The 19,600-nt window shown below is 40.7% G+C and overlaps 1 protein-coding gene across 1 annotated transcript in view; it reads right to left on the bottom strand.

The window, feature by feature from the left end:
- The window catches only part of LOC133662627 (uncharacterized), a 47,692-nt gene extending 28,481 nt beyond the window's left edge, over positions 1 to 19,211 (bottom strand). Inside the window, exons 1-12 of the mRNA XM_062066741.1 lie at positions 19,160 to 19,211; positions 18,752 to 18,944; positions 17,812 to 17,946; positions 15,869 to 16,009; positions 15,656 to 15,773; positions 15,290 to 15,343; positions 12,995 to 13,124; positions 12,755 to 12,889; positions 1,981 to 2,084; positions 1,783 to 1,907; positions 1,594 to 1,706; positions 1,390 to 1,527 (exon numbers count right to left, since the gene is read on the bottom strand). Coding sequence (XP_061922725.1) covers positions 1,390 to 1,527; positions 1,594 to 1,706; positions 1,783 to 1,907; positions 1,981 to 2,084; positions 12,755 to 12,889; positions 12,995 to 13,124; positions 15,290 to 15,343; positions 15,656 to 15,773; positions 15,869 to 16,009; positions 17,812 to 17,946; positions 18,752 to 18,941 — 1,383 coding nt within the window. The 5' untranslated portion in view covers positions 18,942 to 18,944; positions 19,160 to 19,211. The remainder of the gene's footprint in view (positions 1 to 1,389; positions 1,528 to 1,593; positions 1,707 to 1,782; positions 1,908 to 1,980; positions 2,085 to 12,754; positions 12,890 to 12,994; positions 13,125 to 15,289; positions 15,344 to 15,655; positions 15,774 to 15,868; positions 16,010 to 17,811; positions 17,947 to 18,751; positions 18,945 to 19,159) is intronic.
- Positions 19,212 to 19,600: the final 389 nt, after the last annotated feature.

Raw genomic sequence — 19,600 nt, 5'->3', positions numbered from 1 at the left:
TTGCAATTTGTTTAATGAACAATGAAGACTGCAAAGAAGAAAGTTGTAGGTGGGATCGGTGTATTAGGGGCTGGCTGCAGCAACACAACCAGGTGGACTTTGACTTGGATAGCAGACGCGCTATCCGACGCTAGCCGCCGACCGCATTGATAATCGGGTGAAGCTGGAACGCAGGTGAGCACGGGTGTTGATGAGCAGATGAGGGCTGGCTGGCGTAGGTGGATGGCTAATGTTTTTAGCATAGCTCTGTGAGGTCCCGTTGCTAAGTTAGCTTCAATGGCGTCGTTAGCAACAGCATTGTTAAGCTTCGCCAGGCTGGAAAGCATTAACCGTGTAGTTACATGTCCATGGTTTAATAGTATTGTTGATTTTCTGTCTATCCTTCCAGTCTGGGGTTTATTTCTTTTGTTTCTATCTGCAGTTAAGCCCGATGCTATCACGTTAGCTCCGTAGCTAAAGTGCTTCGCCGATGTATTGTCGTGGAGATAAAAGTCACTGTGAATGTCCATTTCGCGTTCTCGACTCTCATTTTCAAGAGGATATAGTATCCGAGGTGGTTTAAAATACAAATCCGTGATCCACAATAGAAAAAGGAGAGAGTGTGGAATCCAATGAGCCAGGTGGTACCTAAGTTACGGTCAGAGCGAAAAAAGATGCGTCCTGCACTGCACTCTAGTCCTTCACTCTCACGTTCCTCATCCACGAATCTTTCATCCTGGCTCAAATTAATGGGGTAATCGTCGCTTTCTCGGTCCGAATCGCTCTCGCTGCTGGTGTAAACAATGGGGAAATGTGAGGAGCCTTTCAACCTGCGACGTCACGCTACTTCCGGTACAGGCAAGGCTTTTTTTATCAGCGACCAAAAGTTGCGAACTTTATCGTCGATGTTCTCTACTAAATCCTTTCAGCAAAAATATGGCAATATCGCGAAATGATCAAGTATGACACATAGAATGGATCTGCTATCCCCGTTTAAATAAAAAAAAATCATTTCAGTAGGCCTTTAACCACAACACATAGTCCCACCATACGTATCTTGATTTATTACGCACGTCATTTTATTATATCAATAAATACGCCTAGAGCTAAACGACGTCCCTGCTTCTGTGCCGTCGTCTTCTTCCCCTGTACCGTAACAACCTCAGCTTTCATCCCGTTTTCAACTTTGGTTGTTCATCCCGTCACCACTGTTACACAAATTATTCCCAAACATAAGGAGGGTTTTTCCGCCCATCGTGACCTATCCAGTGAGGTAACATGTGGGGTTTGTTTACACAACATTGTTTTCAGGCCAATGCGTGCGAACATCACTGGATTGGTCTCCATGGAGGGAGGGTCCCTATTACTAATTGGTAACATTTTGTCTAACCCAAGCCCCCTGTTGCTCACCTCCGTGATGAGCGGCAGGCCCAGCAGGAAGCAAACAACCGAAATAACCAGAACCAGAAGCTCCCGAGCGCCGGGCCTCCTCAGCTGCTGAGGGAACAGGTCAGTGATGGACGTGGCCAGGCTCTCCACACACACAAACTGGGAAGAAAAACAGCTTTTATTACACGAAAAGGAGTGTGCGAGTGTGTGTGATGCTGGACATGCCTGAGTGTCCAGACCCAGGAGGAGGATCATGAGGAAGAAGAGCACGGTCCAAAAGGTGGAGCCGGGCAGCATCGAGAGAGCTTTAGGGTAGGCGATAAAGGCCAAACCTGGACCTGCAAAGGACGAAAAAAGATTTAATTGAAGCACAACTAGTGCGATGATTTCCAGACGCGTGAGAAGCGGACTCACCGCTGTGAGCGACATCCGACACCGGCAAGCCCAGGCTGTGCGCCATGAAGCCCAGCACGGAGAACACCACAAAGCCAGCAAAGATGCTGGTGGCGCTGTTGAGAACGCACAACGCCACGCAATCCCTATGGGGGGGTCACGTGGCGTGGTAGTAGTAGTAGTAGTAGTAGTAGTAAGGCAGGGCGAGGTTATTAGTACCTGTAGCAGTTGTTGTTGTATTTGTTGTAGCTTCCCAGAGAGGTCAGAACTCCTTGGCAGACGGCGTAGGAGAAGAAGACTTGGGTGCCTGCGTCCAGCCACACCTGAACATCGGGACACCTTTACCACTAGTCATAGTGTTCGTAAAAATGACCACAGGAGTACAAATCTGTGTATTAGGGTTGTCAAAAGTATCGATAGTTCGATACCAAGTCAATATCAACTCAAAAAATACAAAACCCAAAGCCAGTGAAGTTGGCACGTTGTGTAATTCGTAAAGAAAAACAGAATACAATGATTTGCAAATCCTTTTCAACCTATATTCAGTTGAATAGACTGCAAAGACAAGATATTTAATGTTCGAACAGAGAAACATATTTTGTTTTGCAAATAATCATTAACTTAGAATTTAATGGCAGCAACACATTGCAAAAAAGTGGGCACAGGGGCATTTTTACCACTGTGTTACATGGCCTTTCCTTTTAACACTCAGTAAACGTTTGGGAACTGAGGAGGCCAATTTTTGAAGCTTTTCAGGTGGAATTCTTTCCCATTCTTGCTTGATGTACAGCTTAAGTTGCTTAACAGTCGTTAATATTTTTTCAATATTTTAGGCTTCATATTGCTCCACACATTTTCAATGGGGGACAGGTCAATGCTTGGCATTGTCTTGCTGAAATAAGCAGGGGCGTCCATGATAACGATTCTCTGAACCTTTTGATGATATTACGGACCGTAGATGGTGAAATCCCTAAATTCCTTGCAATAGCTGGTTGAGAAATGTTGTTCTTAAACAATTTGCTCACGCATTTGTTCACAAAGTGGTGACCCTCGCCCTATTCTTGTTAGTGAATGACTGAGCATTTCATGGAAGCCAATCATGGCACCCACCTGTTCCCAATTAGCCTGTTCACCTGTGGGATGTTCCAAATAAGTGTTTGATGAGCATTCCTCAACTTTTTCAGTCTTTTTTTCCACTTGTGCCAGCTTTTTTAAACCATGTTGCAGGCATCAAATTCCAAATCAGCTAATAATTGCAAAAAATAACAAAGTTTTCCAGTTCGAACGTTAACTATCTTGTCTTTGCAGTCTATTTAATTGAATATAGGTTGAAAAGGATTTGCAAATCATTGTATTTTGTTTTTATTTACGATTTACAAAACGTGCCAACTTCACTGGTTTTGGGGTTTGTACTTATTTAAAGTGAAAGAGGGATGTATCTTGCATTTATTCGCTTATCAAACACAAGCAGTCACCAAAGTATTCTCCGTGCGAGGGAGACTGTAGTTCCGCCACCACAAGCCCAGGAAGTGTGCATTACCACAGCATGCAGAAAAACTCCAAATACGTGCAACTTAAACTTTATCACTTTCATAAGTGCTAACACGACTCATGTCGTTTGGAAACACTTAAAACCCCACTGCTTTACTTATTTCACCAGGAAGGCAAAGTTTGGCCTGGGGGCAATTGGCTAAATAGTTTTTTGTAGCACATTGAATAAATAAAATAAACAAAGAAACATAGAGCTAAAATGCATAATGTAATGAACAAAAACTGAAATGTTGATACTAATAACAAACAAAAAAACACAAAGATTTTTCTTTAAATATATAGCCTTTTTATTAGCCTATTTCATCACAAATGACATGACATCCCACTACCACCATATTGAAATTATATTGATAACAATATTGTTTGTTTTATGTACTTGAAGGCTCCACAGCACTGCTCTTCTTTTTATAATGTAAAATAGTTGACTATTGTTGTTATTTATGAACATATTTATAAGCACAGTATCGTTTGTTTTGATACGGGGCGGCAACAGGCAACAGCTGTTCGTTTCTGAACGTATAGTTACCTTTTGGCAGCTCATTCTGATATTTAAGTTCTGTGCAAAAAGATGTCGAAGCACGGTGATCTTAAATACTTAACATTTTGAAACACTTCAATAAAAGTAGTGAATTTAAAAGTACATAGATCACTTTTTCTATTTTTACCGTGGTATTGAATACGCATCCAGAAATGGTTGAATTTATAGGTATCACTATTGACTACTGAAATCCTAGTACCCTGTATAATTTGTTCAAAACTAATTTCTCCATTTGTAAAATAATAAAAACAAAATGTTATAAATGTGAATTATGAAAAAAAACTGAAACAGATTTTTTTAGTGTGGATTTCAAATTTAAACACGGATGAAAGGATGATACACTGATTTTGGGTGGCCTACTTGCCTTTCCTAATTGATCAATTATGTAATTTACCATTAAAAAAAAAAGTCAAAACATTTTACGATAATTTTTTTTTACTGTACAAATAACAGTGGGACTTTTTTACAACAAACAGCAATGCACTGCAAAAACAACAAACAGATTTTGAGTTTTAAAAAAACTGGCAGCTCAGTTGCCACAAATTGACAGTAAAAATAACAATAGAACAGTTTTAAAATTTCCACTAATGCGCCGTAAAAAACACCATAAAATTAAATTATTCGTGACTGAACGGCCAGTTTTTAATTATAAAATTGTTTGGGGTTTTTTGTTTACAGTGTAGCAATTCTCTACATTTGCATCCAGGCTAAGTGTTTAAGTGTGGGTTGACACAGTTTCATTTGCATCTTCCCATCTCAAGTGTGCCCACAAGCACTTTTGCTGGCATGTGGTCGCCATTAGCGACGACACAGCCTCGTTTGTGTCAGCCCGCAATAAATGGATGCAATTTATACTCGGACACATGGCCGCCTCGCGTTTCGCCGCGCACAGAGGAAACGCTTATATCCTCCGAACTTTTTATTTTTATCCCCCGTGGCCCACTGACTCACGGACAAGTGAGACGCATTCATACATGAAAAACAGATGTTAGCCAGAGCTCTGTTTTACATCTTTTCTCACATCAACTCACTAGAAACACACTTTTATGTTTTTTAGGCATTGCGTAACTACTCCGTTTGACAATACTCTCATATTATTACTCACGCGTCGGAATTTCAGTGGGAAGATGTTCTTACTGAAAATGGCAAAACGGGAACAAGGAAAAGTTGCAATGTTATTAATGCTGCGAGATTAAAAAACAATGCAAAAGAAATTTGTTGCAAATGCCAAAGACACACAGAGGACTCTCAAAAACAACTGCAAGGGGGAATTGCTGTACGCACACGCAACAAAAACGGAACCTAGTCAACAATCAACTAGGGAAGCACCACCTGAGTGATGTCTGGCCTAAGCGACATGTGGAGCATCACTTTACTGTAATATTCTACAATATTATAGCGTTTACGTACAGTAGCTAATGCTGGATTAGCATCCGTCTGACTCCCTCGATGTCCGTTTGGTTCTACATGCAACATTTCCATAGCTGGCAACATTTGCATTTATAAATACCGTATTTTCCGGACTATAAGTTTGCACTTAAAATAATTGTTTCTTATCAAAACTCAACATTGGGCCTTATAACCCGGTGCGCTTAATGTAAGGAATACATTTGGTTGAGCTTACTCACCTCGAAGCTATTTTATTTGGTACATAGTGTAATGATAAGTGTGACCAAACATAAGAGATAAGTGTGGACAGCACTATGATTGCAATATGACTCAAGTAAACAACACCAACATTTTAAATGTTCCATTGAAAATATAGAACATTACACACGTCGCTCAAAAATCTATCAAAATGTTTTACTACGACTTTGGTAAGCTATGAAGCCGCACCGCTTGATGTGCTTCAACATAGGAGTATTAGTATGGTGTGTGTATAAGGTAAGACATATTATCTGGCGTTTTGTTTCGCAACATTATGCAAAAGCAACTTGTCTTACCTTCTGGTACCTGTTGATCTGTATTTGGTATCGATAAGCTTCTTTTTTCTCTATCTTCTTGTTATGGGACATTCATTCTCCGCTGTTGCCATTTCTAATATAAAGTAGTGTAAAGTTCTTACTTATATCTGTCAGTAAACTAGCCATGAAAGCGCTAAAACATACCGGTGTAGTGAGTTTACATTATTCACCCAAGGAGTTATTAGAGTTCCGGTCGGACATTTTTTCACGGGACACATTTCCTGTGTTGTTATTTCCGGAGGAGATGCTGCTCCGTTATTGATTTAAGTAAAGTCTGAACGTCATTAAAACAGTTAGCTCCATCTTTTGACACTTCTTCCACTCCCATCCTTGCACGCTACACCGCTACAGCAAAGATGACGGGGAGAAGACGCTGCCGAAGGTGAGCCACGTAAATAAGACCGCCCACAAAACGGCACATCCGGAAGCACAATGGCATCATCTTGAAGATGATCTGTAAAACATAATCTATGCAACATTTTGACCAAAGAACCACCATTACATGTTATGTCGACCACAAGGAAGTGTTTTCAATTTTTAAAAAAAGAATAATAATATGACTCCTTTAATGCGCCCTATAATCTGGTGCGCCTTATTTATGAAAAATTATCAAAAATAGACCATTCATCGGCAGTGCGCCTTATAATCCGGTGCGCCCTATGGTCCGTAAAATACGGTAGGTGAAGCTTCCCTGCAGTAATATGAGAACCACGCAACATGCTACTCGCGAGTAGTGTTGGGCATCGAACAATAATGGTAAACAGATTAACAATCCGATTTTACCAGAATCGTTCAGAATGTTTTTATTTCGATTCTTAGTTTTGATGCCCGATCGGAAGAAATAGCCGGCAAACAGAAAAAAAATAGCTGCCACCAACCACAAAGAAATAGCAACCGCCAACGGGGAAGAAATAGTCACCACAAACAAATAAGAAATAGGCGTCACAAAGAAGAAATATCAGTCGCGAACGGAGAACAAATATCCCCCACCCATTAAGAAGAAATAACCTGCCTGCCAACCACAAAGAAAGAGCAGCTACCAAATAGTTGCCGCCAACAAAAAAACAATAGCTGCCACCAACTAACAAGAAATATCCACCACCAACCAAGAAGAAATAACCATGAAGAAAGAGCAGCTGCCAACGAAGAAGAAATAGCCGCTAAACAGCAAAGAATAGCCACCGCCAATGAAAAATAAATAACTGCTGCCAATGAAGATGAAAAAACCCCGCAACAACTGTAGCCCCTTCTCAAGGTTCCGGTACTTTCTCCTTTTGGGTTCTGGGTTTTTCCTATAGCCCGTATGCGGGTTCAGATCAATGAAATCATTTTGGTTTGTGCAGTCCTTCGAGGCACCTGTGATTGAGGGCTTTATAAATAATCTTTGATCGATTGATTGAACAACAAAGAAAAGCCACTACCAACGAAGAATAAATAGCGGCCGCCAACAAAGAAGAATCCGCCGCCACCAACAAAGAAGAAAAAGCCACTACCAGCAAAGAAGAAATAGCCTCTACCAACAAATAAGAAATTGCCGCCGCCAACCACAAAGAAATGGCTGCCGCCAACAAAGAAATAGCCACTACCAATGAAGAAGAAAAATATCCGCCGCTTATAACGAAAAAAAACATTTAACATATGTAAAAAAATATATACTGTATATATTGTTCAGTAGTCTCTTTCTCATTTTAGTTAGAGCTATTTTTATCAATTAGACTGGTCTGTGAATATTTTCGTGGTTAGGTTAGCAAGAAAGTAATTCATATATTTATATGTACTCTCTTATTTTTGTCCTGTTAATAAAGATGACATGTCATCCCCCAAAAAAACTCTGGTTAGCGCCCTCATGTAAGCCATGCAAACTTATGATGACCCTGACCATCGAAGAATCAGAATATAGAATTGTTAGGAAACGTAATCGAAACAAGGAGTTGGAATTGTTCAAATTTAAACGACGCCCAACCCGAGTCATGAGTCCCCTCCCCCACATCACCATGGTTGTCACCTGTAGTGGCGTGGTGCAATCGACTGTGTTTATTTTAAAGGCCTGGTGTTTTGTGAGTGTTGCCGGGGCTGAGCGAACCGAAAGTTGTGCTGCTCTGGCAGTAACCGAGAGGGTTATCTTAGACCTTTAAAGGCCTACTGAAACCCACTACTACCGACCACGCAGTCTGATAGTTTATATATCAATGATGAAATCTTAACATTGCAACACATGCCAATACGGCCGGGTTAACTTATAAAGTGCAATTTTAAATTTCCCGGGGACCTTTCGGTTGAAAACGTCTATGTATGATGACGTTTGCGCGTGACGTCCATGGTTGAAACGGAAGTATTCGGACACATTGTATCTCAATACAAACAGCTCTGTTTTCATCGCAAAATTCCACAGTATTCTGGACATCTGTGTTGGTGCATCTTTTGCAATTTGTTTAATGAACAATGGAAACTGCAAAGAAGAAAGTTGTAGGTGGGATCGGTGTATTAGCGGCTGGCTGCAGCAACACAACCAGGAGGACTTTGAGGATATCAGACGCGCTATCCGACGCTAGCCGCCGACCGCATCGATGATCGGGTGAAGTCCTTCGTCGCGCCGTCGATCGCTGGAACGCAGGTGAGCACGGGTGTTGATGAGCAGATGAGGGCTGGCGTAAGTGGAGCGCTAATGTTTTTATCATAGCTCTGACGAGGTCCCGTAGCTAAGTTAGCTTCAATGGCGTCGTTAACAACAGCATTGCTAGGCTTCGACAGGCGGCACAGCATTAACCGTGTAGTTACAGGTCCAGTGTTTGGTTCGGTGTCTCCTGATAGTAGTATTGTTGATCTGCTGTCTATCCTTCCAGTCAGGGCTTATTTTTTTTTTTTTCTATCTGCATTTAAGCACGATGCTATCACGTTAGCTCCGTAGCTAAAGTGCTTCACCGATGATTTGTCGTGGAGATAAAAGTCACTGTGAATGTCCATTTCGCGTTCTTGACTCTCATTTTCAGGAGGATATAGTATCCGAGGTGGTTTAAAATACAAATCCGTGACCCACAATAGAAAAAGGAGAAAGTGTGGAATCCAATGAGCCCTTTTACCTAAGTTACGGTCAGAGCGAAAAAAAGATACGTCCTGCACTGCACTCTAGTCCTTCACTCTCACGTTCCTCATCCACAAATCTTTCATCCTCGCTCAAATTAATGGGGTAATCGTCGCTTTCTCGGTCCGAATCGCTCTCGCTGCTGGTGTAAACAATGGGGAAATGTGAGGAGCCTTTCAACCTGCGACGTCACGCTACTTCCGGTACAGGCAAGGCTTTTTTTATCAGCGACCAAAAGTTGCGAACTTTATCGTCGATGTTCTCTACTAAATCCTTTCAGCAAAAATATGGCAATATCGCGAAATGATCAAGTATGACACATAAAATAGATCTGCTATCCCCGTTTAAATAAAAAAAAATCATTTCAGTAGGCCTTTAAATGTGAGGTAAAAAATATGGCAATGAAAGGATGGGGAGTAAGGAGATTTAAATGAGTGTGATTTTGCATTGTGTTGGGTTTGAACTTTTTTGTATAATTTTCACAAAGTTCAGTGAGCAGGTTGTGTCATGTGTGACCATGTGTGTTGATTTTTTTGTTTATTTACGCCATGAGTGGGAAATGTTATTTTTATTGGGTCATATATTAAATGCTGTGCCGTGTACACTTTAAATTGAATTTCATGGTCATTATCTTTAATTACTCACAATGTCCACAAGATGGTGGCAAAGTTGCAGCAATTGTACTGTGAGAATGTCAAATTAAGTTGGAGGCACCCCGCGGCCTAGGTTCCTTAGTCCTCGTGATGTCTCGCGGGCCAAAAATGAACACGCCGGTGGGCTGTACTTGGCCCGCGGACCTTGGTTTGGACTACCCCTGCAATAAACCATGCTAATCCCTAAACTACAGCTCTTTAGCGCAAACAGAGGCAGGTGGATTACTACAAATATTAACAGTAGCGATACCAAGTATAGTACATAGTCGATGTTAGGCATCGTGCTAGCAGGCACTCAGCATCAAGGGTTGGAATTGGGGGTTAAATCACCAAAATGATTCCCGAGCGCAGCCACCACTGCTGCTCACTGCTCCCCTCACCTCCCAGTGGGTGAAATGCAGAGAGTAATTTCACCACACCTAGTGTGTGTGTGACCATAAGTGGTACTTTAACTTTAGGGTGATTGGATCGATATTTTTTGTCACAAAAAAAAAAATTAATCCGTTTTTGTTATTGTTTTTAAACTCAGGACATAGGTTATAAATAATAAGAGGATTTTAGTAGCAAAAACCGAAGGATTTAAATCAGAGCCAATAGTAGTTTTTGCTTATGGTTACTGTCATTTTGTTGTCATGCCATTGCGACAAACATGAAACAGACACTGACAGGAAGTGAACTCCCCATCCCATACACACACACCCCAGTCTTCACTGACAGTGCCCGAGGCGTGACCTCAAACGACGATAACCTTTGACCCCGGAATTCTGGAACCATGCTGTCAAAGACGAGACGGATGCAAAGACAGCAGAGGACAGAAAGACTATTTGAATATCCTTCAACACATGTTGCTATTGTGCTAAAACATACCAGCCATCCAGTGTGTGTGTGTGTGTATGTGTGTGTAATAGAGTGGGTGCGTGTGTTGTCTGTCCCGCTGGGTCCCCTTTAAAGTCGTCCTTGGGGATTAGGCGTGCATCTTGGTGCTGACAGCATCCGTGCTCGTGTAGTCACAGCTCATAAAGCCAATCAAGGCGAATATGCTGCATATTGAGGGCGCTCGACAAATCCTCTAAAAGTCGCGTTTCGCTTCCACTTTCCCGGTTTGTTGTTTTTGCTAAGAGGCCGGCTTGGGAGCGGAAACAAGGCAGAGTCAGAAAGGACGAGGACTGCATCATGTGCTAGACGCTCTAAGGGGGCCCATATCTGGAGGTTTAGAAAAAAAAAACTGAAGCATTTTCTCATTCCTGAGCTGCAAACATGCAAAGCCTGCAGCAGCTCAACACACACAGACACACACACACACGCACACAGAGTAGAAAAACAATACAAAGAGCACATTGGCCTCCTGTGGTGAAAGTATTGGACACGCACAACATCATTTTATGGCTTTGTCGCCACAAGACACAAGTGCTTACTGTGTGTCAGGACAAAACAAAGGTGAAGTCATGGGGGGGGGGGGTTCTAATATTTTCACATGACCCGCACTCACATCCCAAACTTATAGACATTAAGTTACTGACTCCAAGACTTGATGGCCATGTTTTTCTACATCACAATGTAATACAATTGTGATGGAAGTCAAGTATAGGTAAACACACCATCTTTACTTATATTATGAAATAAGGAGTATGTGCTTATCAAGTTTTTTGTTTTTTTTGGTTTTATCTCTCTGGCCCCGTGTGCATTTGTCAAACAAATATCAGCCCCATGACACAGTAGGGCTACGCTCCAAAATGGCACCCAGCATGTTTTTGTGGTGTTCATTATGCAAGTAGTGAGTTTTTTCAAAAGTAGAAATGGTGTGTTAAAATAATAGTCATTTTGACGTTACTGAAAACAACACAATTATCTCACGTCCACTGTAGTGGACACGAGGACTTACCACTAAGAGTGTCCGCATTTCTTCACATCAACACGATACAAATATTGAAGCCTTGAGTAATTCACTATATCCTTATCCGATACGATATTGGCACAAATTATACATACCGGTATTTAACACTCACTAACCTTATTATTAACCGTCTGGAATTGACTTATGATGTCTTTAAGTTGAAGTGGAAGGGTAATTGTTTTTTGGGGCGACACTTAGCCGCCAGAATAATTCATTAAGTTAAGCATGGAAAGTTGAATGATGCTGACACGTTTGTTACTGGATACTTTCTAATACACTTCTGCCTTGAAGACATTGTATGTGTAAGTGATATGCAACTATGATTAGTTGGTACTTGTGTGTATCGACAAATGTGCTCTTTTAGACTGCAATATTGTTCAATGGACACTTACTACGTGGCTAGCGTGTGTGCTATTGTGTGCTTGGCTGTGGTGTAGCTGCTAACTCCTAGTAGTCTGTAGCCTACCATTTTTACCTTTTTCACATCAACACGACACAAATATTGAAGCCTTGAAACTATACATATTTAACACTCACCAACGTTATTATTAACCGTCTGGAATTGACTTCTAATGTCTTTAAGTTGAAGTGGAAAGGAATTTGTTTTTTTGGCCGACACTTAGCCACCAGAATAATTCATTAAGTTAAGCTCATGACGTAGAAAGTTGAATGATGCTGACATGTTTGTTACTGGATACTTTCTAATACACTTCTGCCTCGGAGACATTAACTATGGTTATTTGGTACTTGTTTATATCGACAAATGTGCTCTTTTAGACTGCAATATTGTGCAATGGACACTTATTGTGACAATCTGTCACTTCATTTCTGTTTGTTTCCTTGTTTTGTATTCACTTCCTATCAGTGCCCTTATTTTGTTTCCACGTCCTGCTTGTCCCGCTTAGCGCTGTATTTTTTCCCTCACCTGCTGTTGATTGGTCAGCCGGTCCACACCGGCATGTTCCTATTTATCCCCGGTCTCTCTTGCTTTATGTTTGTTGAACTTACACGCAAGACTGCTTTCTCCTCTGTTTGATGATATTAAAAGCATCTTACCTGCTCATCGCTCTCCTGGTTCCTGCATCTTGGGGTCACCACAACCGCAGCCATGCGAGCTCGCGACACCTATTATATGTCTAGCTTATGCGCTATTGTGTGCTTAGCTGTTGTGTAGCTACTGGCTCCCAGTAGCCTATAGCCTACCATGTTTACCTTTTGTAGATGACATATCTAAAATGACTCTTTAACCGTTATGTATGATAATTCATGCAGTCCAGGGGGTTATGTGCATGCAGCGTGTCGATGTCTTACATCAGGGTCGGCCAGCTTTGTGGCGTCGGGCAACAGGTAATATCTCAGGCCCTCCCCGGCGCCAGGTAGCGTCACCCCGCGGAAGAAGAGGAGCAGGAGCATCAGGTAAGGGAAGGTGGCGGTGAAGTAGACTACCTGCATTTGTGCAAGGGAGCAGTAAGATGCAACGTTGAAATGTACATTACTGCCACCTACAGAGCTGGAGTGTTTACTGACACTGAAGTCGCCACATCTACTCACCTTGCCTGTGGACTTAATCCCCTTCCAGACGCAGAAGTAGCACATGATCCACGCCAGCAGCAGGCACAGCGCCAGGTCCCAATGCACCTTGCCGAGGGACATGGAATCTGACATCCTCAACACACGATTCCTGCGCGGCGGGGAGAGGACGGGGATGCATCAAATCCTGCGTGCTGTATCGTGCACGCAGGCTGGAAAACGCGGCACATTTAAAAAAAACAAGCAATAGATGTGGATGAAAGTGTTCCTTCCATGCGGAAATAAAGACATCTGCAGCACATTTCCAATAAAAGAAGACTATTTTCAACTATTTGTACACAGCAGATGGATCTCATCAAAATATTTCAAATCCAGCGGCGCCGTGAAGCTTTTAGAATCCAAGTGATCACATATGCTGTGTAAGGAATGTGCAGCTTTTTGTAGCCCTCTTTTAGTCTTTAAGATAACGGTAGCACTTTAGTATGGGGAACATATTCTACTAGGGGTGTGGGAAAAAGTCGATTCGAATTCGAATCGCAATTCTCACGTTGTGCGATTCAGAATCGATTCTCATTTTTAAAAAATCGATATTTTTTTATTTTTTAATTTTTTTAATTTTTTTAAATTAATCAATCCAACAAAAAAATACACAGCAATACCATAACAATGCAATCCAATTCCAAAACCAAACCCGACCCAGCAACACTCAGAACTGCAATAAACAGAGCAATTGAGAGGAGACACAAACACGACACAGAACAAACCAAAAGTAGTGAAACAAAAATGAATATTATCAACAACAGTATCAATATTAGTTACAATTTCAACATAGCAGTGATTAAAAATCCCTCATTGACATTATCATTAGACATTAATGAAAAATAAAAAAAAATGAACAATAGTGTCACAGTGGCTTACACTTGCATCGCATCTCATAAGCTTGACAACACACTGTGTCCAATATTTTCACAAAGATAAAATAAGTCATATTTTTGGTTCATTTGATAGTTAAAACAAATTGACATTATTGCAATCAGTTGATAAAACATTGTCCTTTACAATTATAAAAGCTTCTTACAAAAATCCACTACTCTGCTTGCATGTCAGCAGACTGGGGTAGATCCTGCTGAAATCCTATGTATTGAATGAATAGAGAATCGTTTTGAATCGGGAAAATATCATTTTTGAATCGAGAATCATGTTGAATCGAAAAAAAAAAGATTTTTAATCGAATCGTGACCCCAAGAATCGATATTGAATCGAATCGTGGGACACCTAAAGATTCGCAGCCCTAATATATATATATATATATATATATATATATATATATATATATATATATATATATATATATATATATATATATATTCGATATCGATTCTTGGGGTCACGATTCGATTCAAAATCGATTTTTTTCTCTCTCTCTATATATATATATATATTTATATATATATATATATATATATATATATATATATATATATATATACTGTATATATATATATATATATATATATATATATATTGTGGGGGACGGCGTGGTGCAGTTGGGAGAGCGGCCGTGCCAGCAACCTGAGGGTTCCTGGTTCGATCCCCACCCTCTACCAACCTCGCCACGTCCGTTGTGTCCTTGAGCAAGACACTTCACCCTTGCTCCTGATGGGTGGTGGTTAGGGCCTTGCATGGCAGCTCCCGCCATCAGTGTGTGAATGTGTGTGTGAATGTGGAAATAGTGTCAAAGCGCTTTGAGTACCTTGAAGGTAGAAAAGCGCTATACAAGTATAACCCATTTACCATATATATATATATATATATATATATATATATTAATACACATATATACAGTATATATAATATGTAAACTTTTCCTTTACTTCATGTGTAAGGTAGAAATTACCTAATAATAATAATATTAATTATTATTGAAATTGAGGGTTAAATCACCAAAAGGATTCCCGAGCGCGGCCACCACTGCTGCTCACTGCTCCCCTCACCACCCAGGGGGTGAACAAGGGGATGGGTCAAATGCAGAGGACACATTTCACCACACCTAGTGTGTGTGTGACAATCAGTGGTACTTTAACTTTAATATATCACTATTTTGATTAATTATTTATTATTATTATTATTAATATTATTATCATTATTATTAGTGAATCAACTTGGTGTCAAGCCACCCTGGTTTTGAATTTAAATCAAGGGTCCTTGAATGCACAACAGTTATGGTAACGGGCCTGAGTGCCAGTGCTTTTGTTTTTATACCACATGCAAAGCATGATTATGCTTTATATCTTGGAGGGGAAAAGTGTTTCTCACGTCCAAAACTCCTCCTCGGGGGACTTGACCATAAGGAAGGTTCCATTTAGCATCCTGCCGATGTAAAAGAAATACCACAGATTAGCAAATGCATGCTGGTAGACCACCACAGTGTATCCCGTCAGGCAGCTTTTTTGGATTATTATTTCTCTTGCAAAAGTATTGTTATCATTGAAGGATGTGCGCATCTGGTTCTAATGCAAACTGTTTGGATTTGGTGGAGATCTCTGCTCCATCATTCACTTTGGTGTTTTTTCTTGGAATTGTACCAGCAGCTGGAAGGCTTAAAGATGATGAAATACAACCTCTCTTCTGTCAAGAACGTGCAGAGGCCCCATAAAGGTCGTCCACAAGTAAGCAACTTACATGTCGGTGGTGTTCTCGAAGTAGTCGTACGAGCTCATGTTGTTCAGGAAGGACCAGTTGGACTCGAGTTGGAACAGATGCGGGTCGCCGTAAACCCCGGCGCGGCCATGACAGTTGTCTGCGAGACGTTGGAGAGGGATGATAAGCGTGAGAGCCTCTGCCCTGATGCTTAATGGCAACCAGATGTTCTTTGGTGTGCGTGGCAGGACTCACCGGTGTTCCACCAGTTCTCACACGTGGACCAGGGCAGCGGGCTTTGGAAGGTGTTGAACAGATAGAAGAGGGCCCAGGCCAGAACCACGATGTAGTAGATGTTCAGGTAGATGACGATGACCAGGGAGGCGATCCCCACACCTGAGGGAAATATTTAAGTAAGAATTACCGAAATTTGATACACATCCCGGGTACTGATTCATGTGAAATCAAACGGTAACATATTTCGATACCTCACGTTTCAAAATGTAATTTCCGGGTGCAGACTCGGAACATGTTTTCGGGCGAGACGTGCTCCCCATTGGAATTCATGTAATCGCGCAATGAAGGAGTCTTTCACCTGAGTGCAAACGTCATGCTAAATAACGCTATATTTTTGTATTTATTTTTTAAAATAAAATAAAATAAGATAAATAAATGAAAAACATTTTCTTGAATAAAAAAGAAAGTAAAACAATATAAAAACAGTTACATAGAAACTAGTCATTAATGAAAATGAGTAAAATGAACTGTAAAAGGTTAGTACTAATAGTGGACCAGCAGCAGACACAATCATGTGTGCTCCACAGACTGTATCCCTTGCAGACTGTATTGTTCTATATTGTAGGAACCAGAACATTAATAACAGAAAGAAAAAACCCTTTTGTGTGAATGAGTGTGAATGAGTTAAAAAAATATAATTTTTTTTAAATCTAATAAAATTAAAATAAAATATATTTTTGTATTTATTTGTTTATTTATATATTTGAATTAGGACAATGCATATTCATCAACATAGAGCAACAATGTAAATATGCCGGAATTAACACCATAGCAAATTTTCCTCTGTTGTCCTAAGGCGGGTTAATACAGTAAAGATTCAACAGGTCATGATACAAATGTTATTTAATATGCTGGGAGACCGAAAGCGCTCCCAGCATGCCTTGCGGCACTTGAGTTTGGACTTCTTCACATTAAACCATAACCTTATGAATCGTACATTAGATTGTTCAATAGTTTGTAGTCTGAACACGCATAAAAAATGAGAAATTACAAAAAGATATCTTTATTTTTATGTAACGATTGTATTCGCGTGAAATAGTCCTTCAATGCGCAATTACATTTCCGCATTCCCTGTACGCGGATGCAGGAGGGTGGTGAAACAAGCAGTCAACCACTTAAAGTGGTTGCCTCTGGGTAATGTTACAATTTTCCATTCCAACCAAGCAAGGCGTTTAAAAGAAAAGTCTCCACTTTTTGAAAATGTGCTAGCTCGATGCTCATTTACATTGAATTTTCCATAGACATGCTGCCGATTAGCACTAGTGATTTTCCAAACCTCCAAATTTGGTAATTAAAGACTACAACTAAGATGCACATTGGAATCAAACAGCTGGTGTGTAATAAGTACAATACTTACAGTATAAACACTTTGTAGGACTCAACAAATAGACAAGACTGGCACATTCAAAACAATGGCAAATACACTGTAGACTATACACTACTGGCATTTAACTGCATGTAAAGTCTACTATATAATACCTGTAAATGATACTCAGAAGTGTAAAAAATAACAAGATATAAAAACTGGACTGCTCAGCTATCAATACATTTAAAAAAGATAGAATGTATTTATATAAAATAATAAATAAGACATGAATACAAAAGTCAAAAGTTAAATTTACCCATTTCAATTCCCTTAGACATGATGTGGGAATGCTAATACCCCTAGTGGCTGGGAGTTGAATAAGGTTAACATCGGAGTAATCTGATTGGACGTTCTTGCTGTTCCGCATCAGAACAAAACAAATTAATGTTTTATTTGAGAAAGAGCTTAAGGTTTTACCAACACAGCCCCTTAAGTCCTGAACAGCATTCTTCGTTTTAGTGGCGGGTTGCAGGAAACAGACCACCTCTAATTGAATCTCAGCCTAGTGACCCCCCTCCCCTTTTCCCCGTCTTACCCTCAAACATGGGGCATATCTTCCTCCAGGCGGTGACGGCGCCCTCGCTGGTGTACTGGCCCAGCGCCGTCTCCAGGAAGAAGATGGGGATGCCGCCGAAGATGAGGAAGATGAAGTAAGGGATGAAGAAGACACCTAAAGGAGGATGGTTGATTTGTTATTACCCCTGCCAGGAGGTTATGTAATTGTTGCCGTGGGTTTGTCTGTCGGTTAGCTAGTTGACTCAAAAAGGTGTAGGCATATTTCCATGAAACTTAAAGGAAATGTCCAAAACGGGACAAAGTGATTAGGTTTTGGGGCTGACCCGGATTATTTCTACTACGTGACTTTGCGTTTCTGTTACGGGCCTCAACCTATGTGTGCATGTGTATGCGAGCGGCACCACCTCCACCCACAGAGACAAAGATAGTGAATGACTGACAAGAGGCTTCATCCGGTTTATTTTACTCCGCTATGGATTGCTCAAAAAATGATGAGTAAGATTTTCACCTACCTTTTAAGGAAATGTCAAAAATGGGACAAGAAATGAGTGATTACATTTTGGGGCTGATCCGGATCATTGTCTGGATCCAATATTTTTTGACTATTTTGAGCAAAGGTCTGCGCTCTCATAGTGCTTTCTCGTTATTAATATTAGTAGTACAATTATCTCTCCAGAAAATGTTGTACATTCTGTGGACATGACTTTATGGACTTTATGCCTTGAAATTACAAATTCATTAATATTTCATCGTATGAGCAGCATTGTCTCAAATACTTTTGTCCTTACCACTGGGTCAACAACCTTTACAATGACGCCTACCACAAAAAGCTTTTAATCTGCACAGAAATGCATGTTTCTCCAATTAAAATTGCATGGGACTAACATCTTGAAGCAATTTGCCCCCCCCCCCCCCCCCCCCCCCAAGTCCCATGCAGAGAATCAGTGAATGTTCCTCACCTCCTCCGTTCTTGTAGCACAAATACGGGAAACGCCAAACATTTCCCAGGCCGATGATTTCTCCGGCCATGGAGAGCAAAAACTCCGTTTTGTTGGCCCATTTCCCCCTGGGTGGACCCCCTCCATCAGCATCCACTTTGTTTGGATCACTCTGCCTACCGGGGCTCCCTCCGGTTGTTCCTTCAGCCATGGTCTGTTGCATGCACACATCATAAACATTCATGCACTTCTAACCTTTGCACCACATTCTGTCATTTAATCTCATCTACAGGATGCTAAACTAATCCTTTTTTTAGTAGTTTGCTGTGTTTTCCAATAAAAAAACAAAAACAATTACCCAATTAAGTTTTAATTAAAGCAAACCAATACTATCTCTAGTTCCCAGAAACAAGCGGACGTGTGACTCACCGGTGGGCTTGAAGTGGACACTGAGTCCCCAAATGAAGCAGAGGAGCAAGACTTAGTGGGAAAAACTGTTTTCTGAAGTGGGGTGTGTCCATGGAGGATGCACAGTGAGCAAAGAGGAATAGAGAGACTAAAGAAAGTGAATGCATTCCAAACATGAGGACTATTATTCTCTAGAACCAAACAGTCATCTATGAATTAGGGCCCTTGTAATGCATTGATTGATAGATTTAAACTTTTATTAGTAGATTGCACAGTATAGTACATATTCCGTACAATTGACCACTAAAAGGTAACCCGAATAAGTTTTTCAACTTGTTTAAGTCGGGGTCCAAGTAAATCAATTCATGGTAATGAATGGCATGAATGTGATTATTGTGCATCATCATGGGTGATTTAAGGGTGTACTGAAATCATTATTTCATACATTAGGCAGGAAATGTA

Source organism: Entelurus aequoreus, linkage group LG12 (assembly GCF_033978785.1).
Source record: "Entelurus aequoreus isolate RoL-2023_Sb linkage group LG12, RoL_Eaeq_v1.1, whole genome shotgun sequence".
Taxonomy (NCBI): Eukaryota; Metazoa; Chordata; class Actinopteri; order Syngnathiformes; family Syngnathidae; genus Entelurus; species Entelurus aequoreus.
This window is presented reverse-complemented; position numbering and strand designations above follow the sequence as displayed.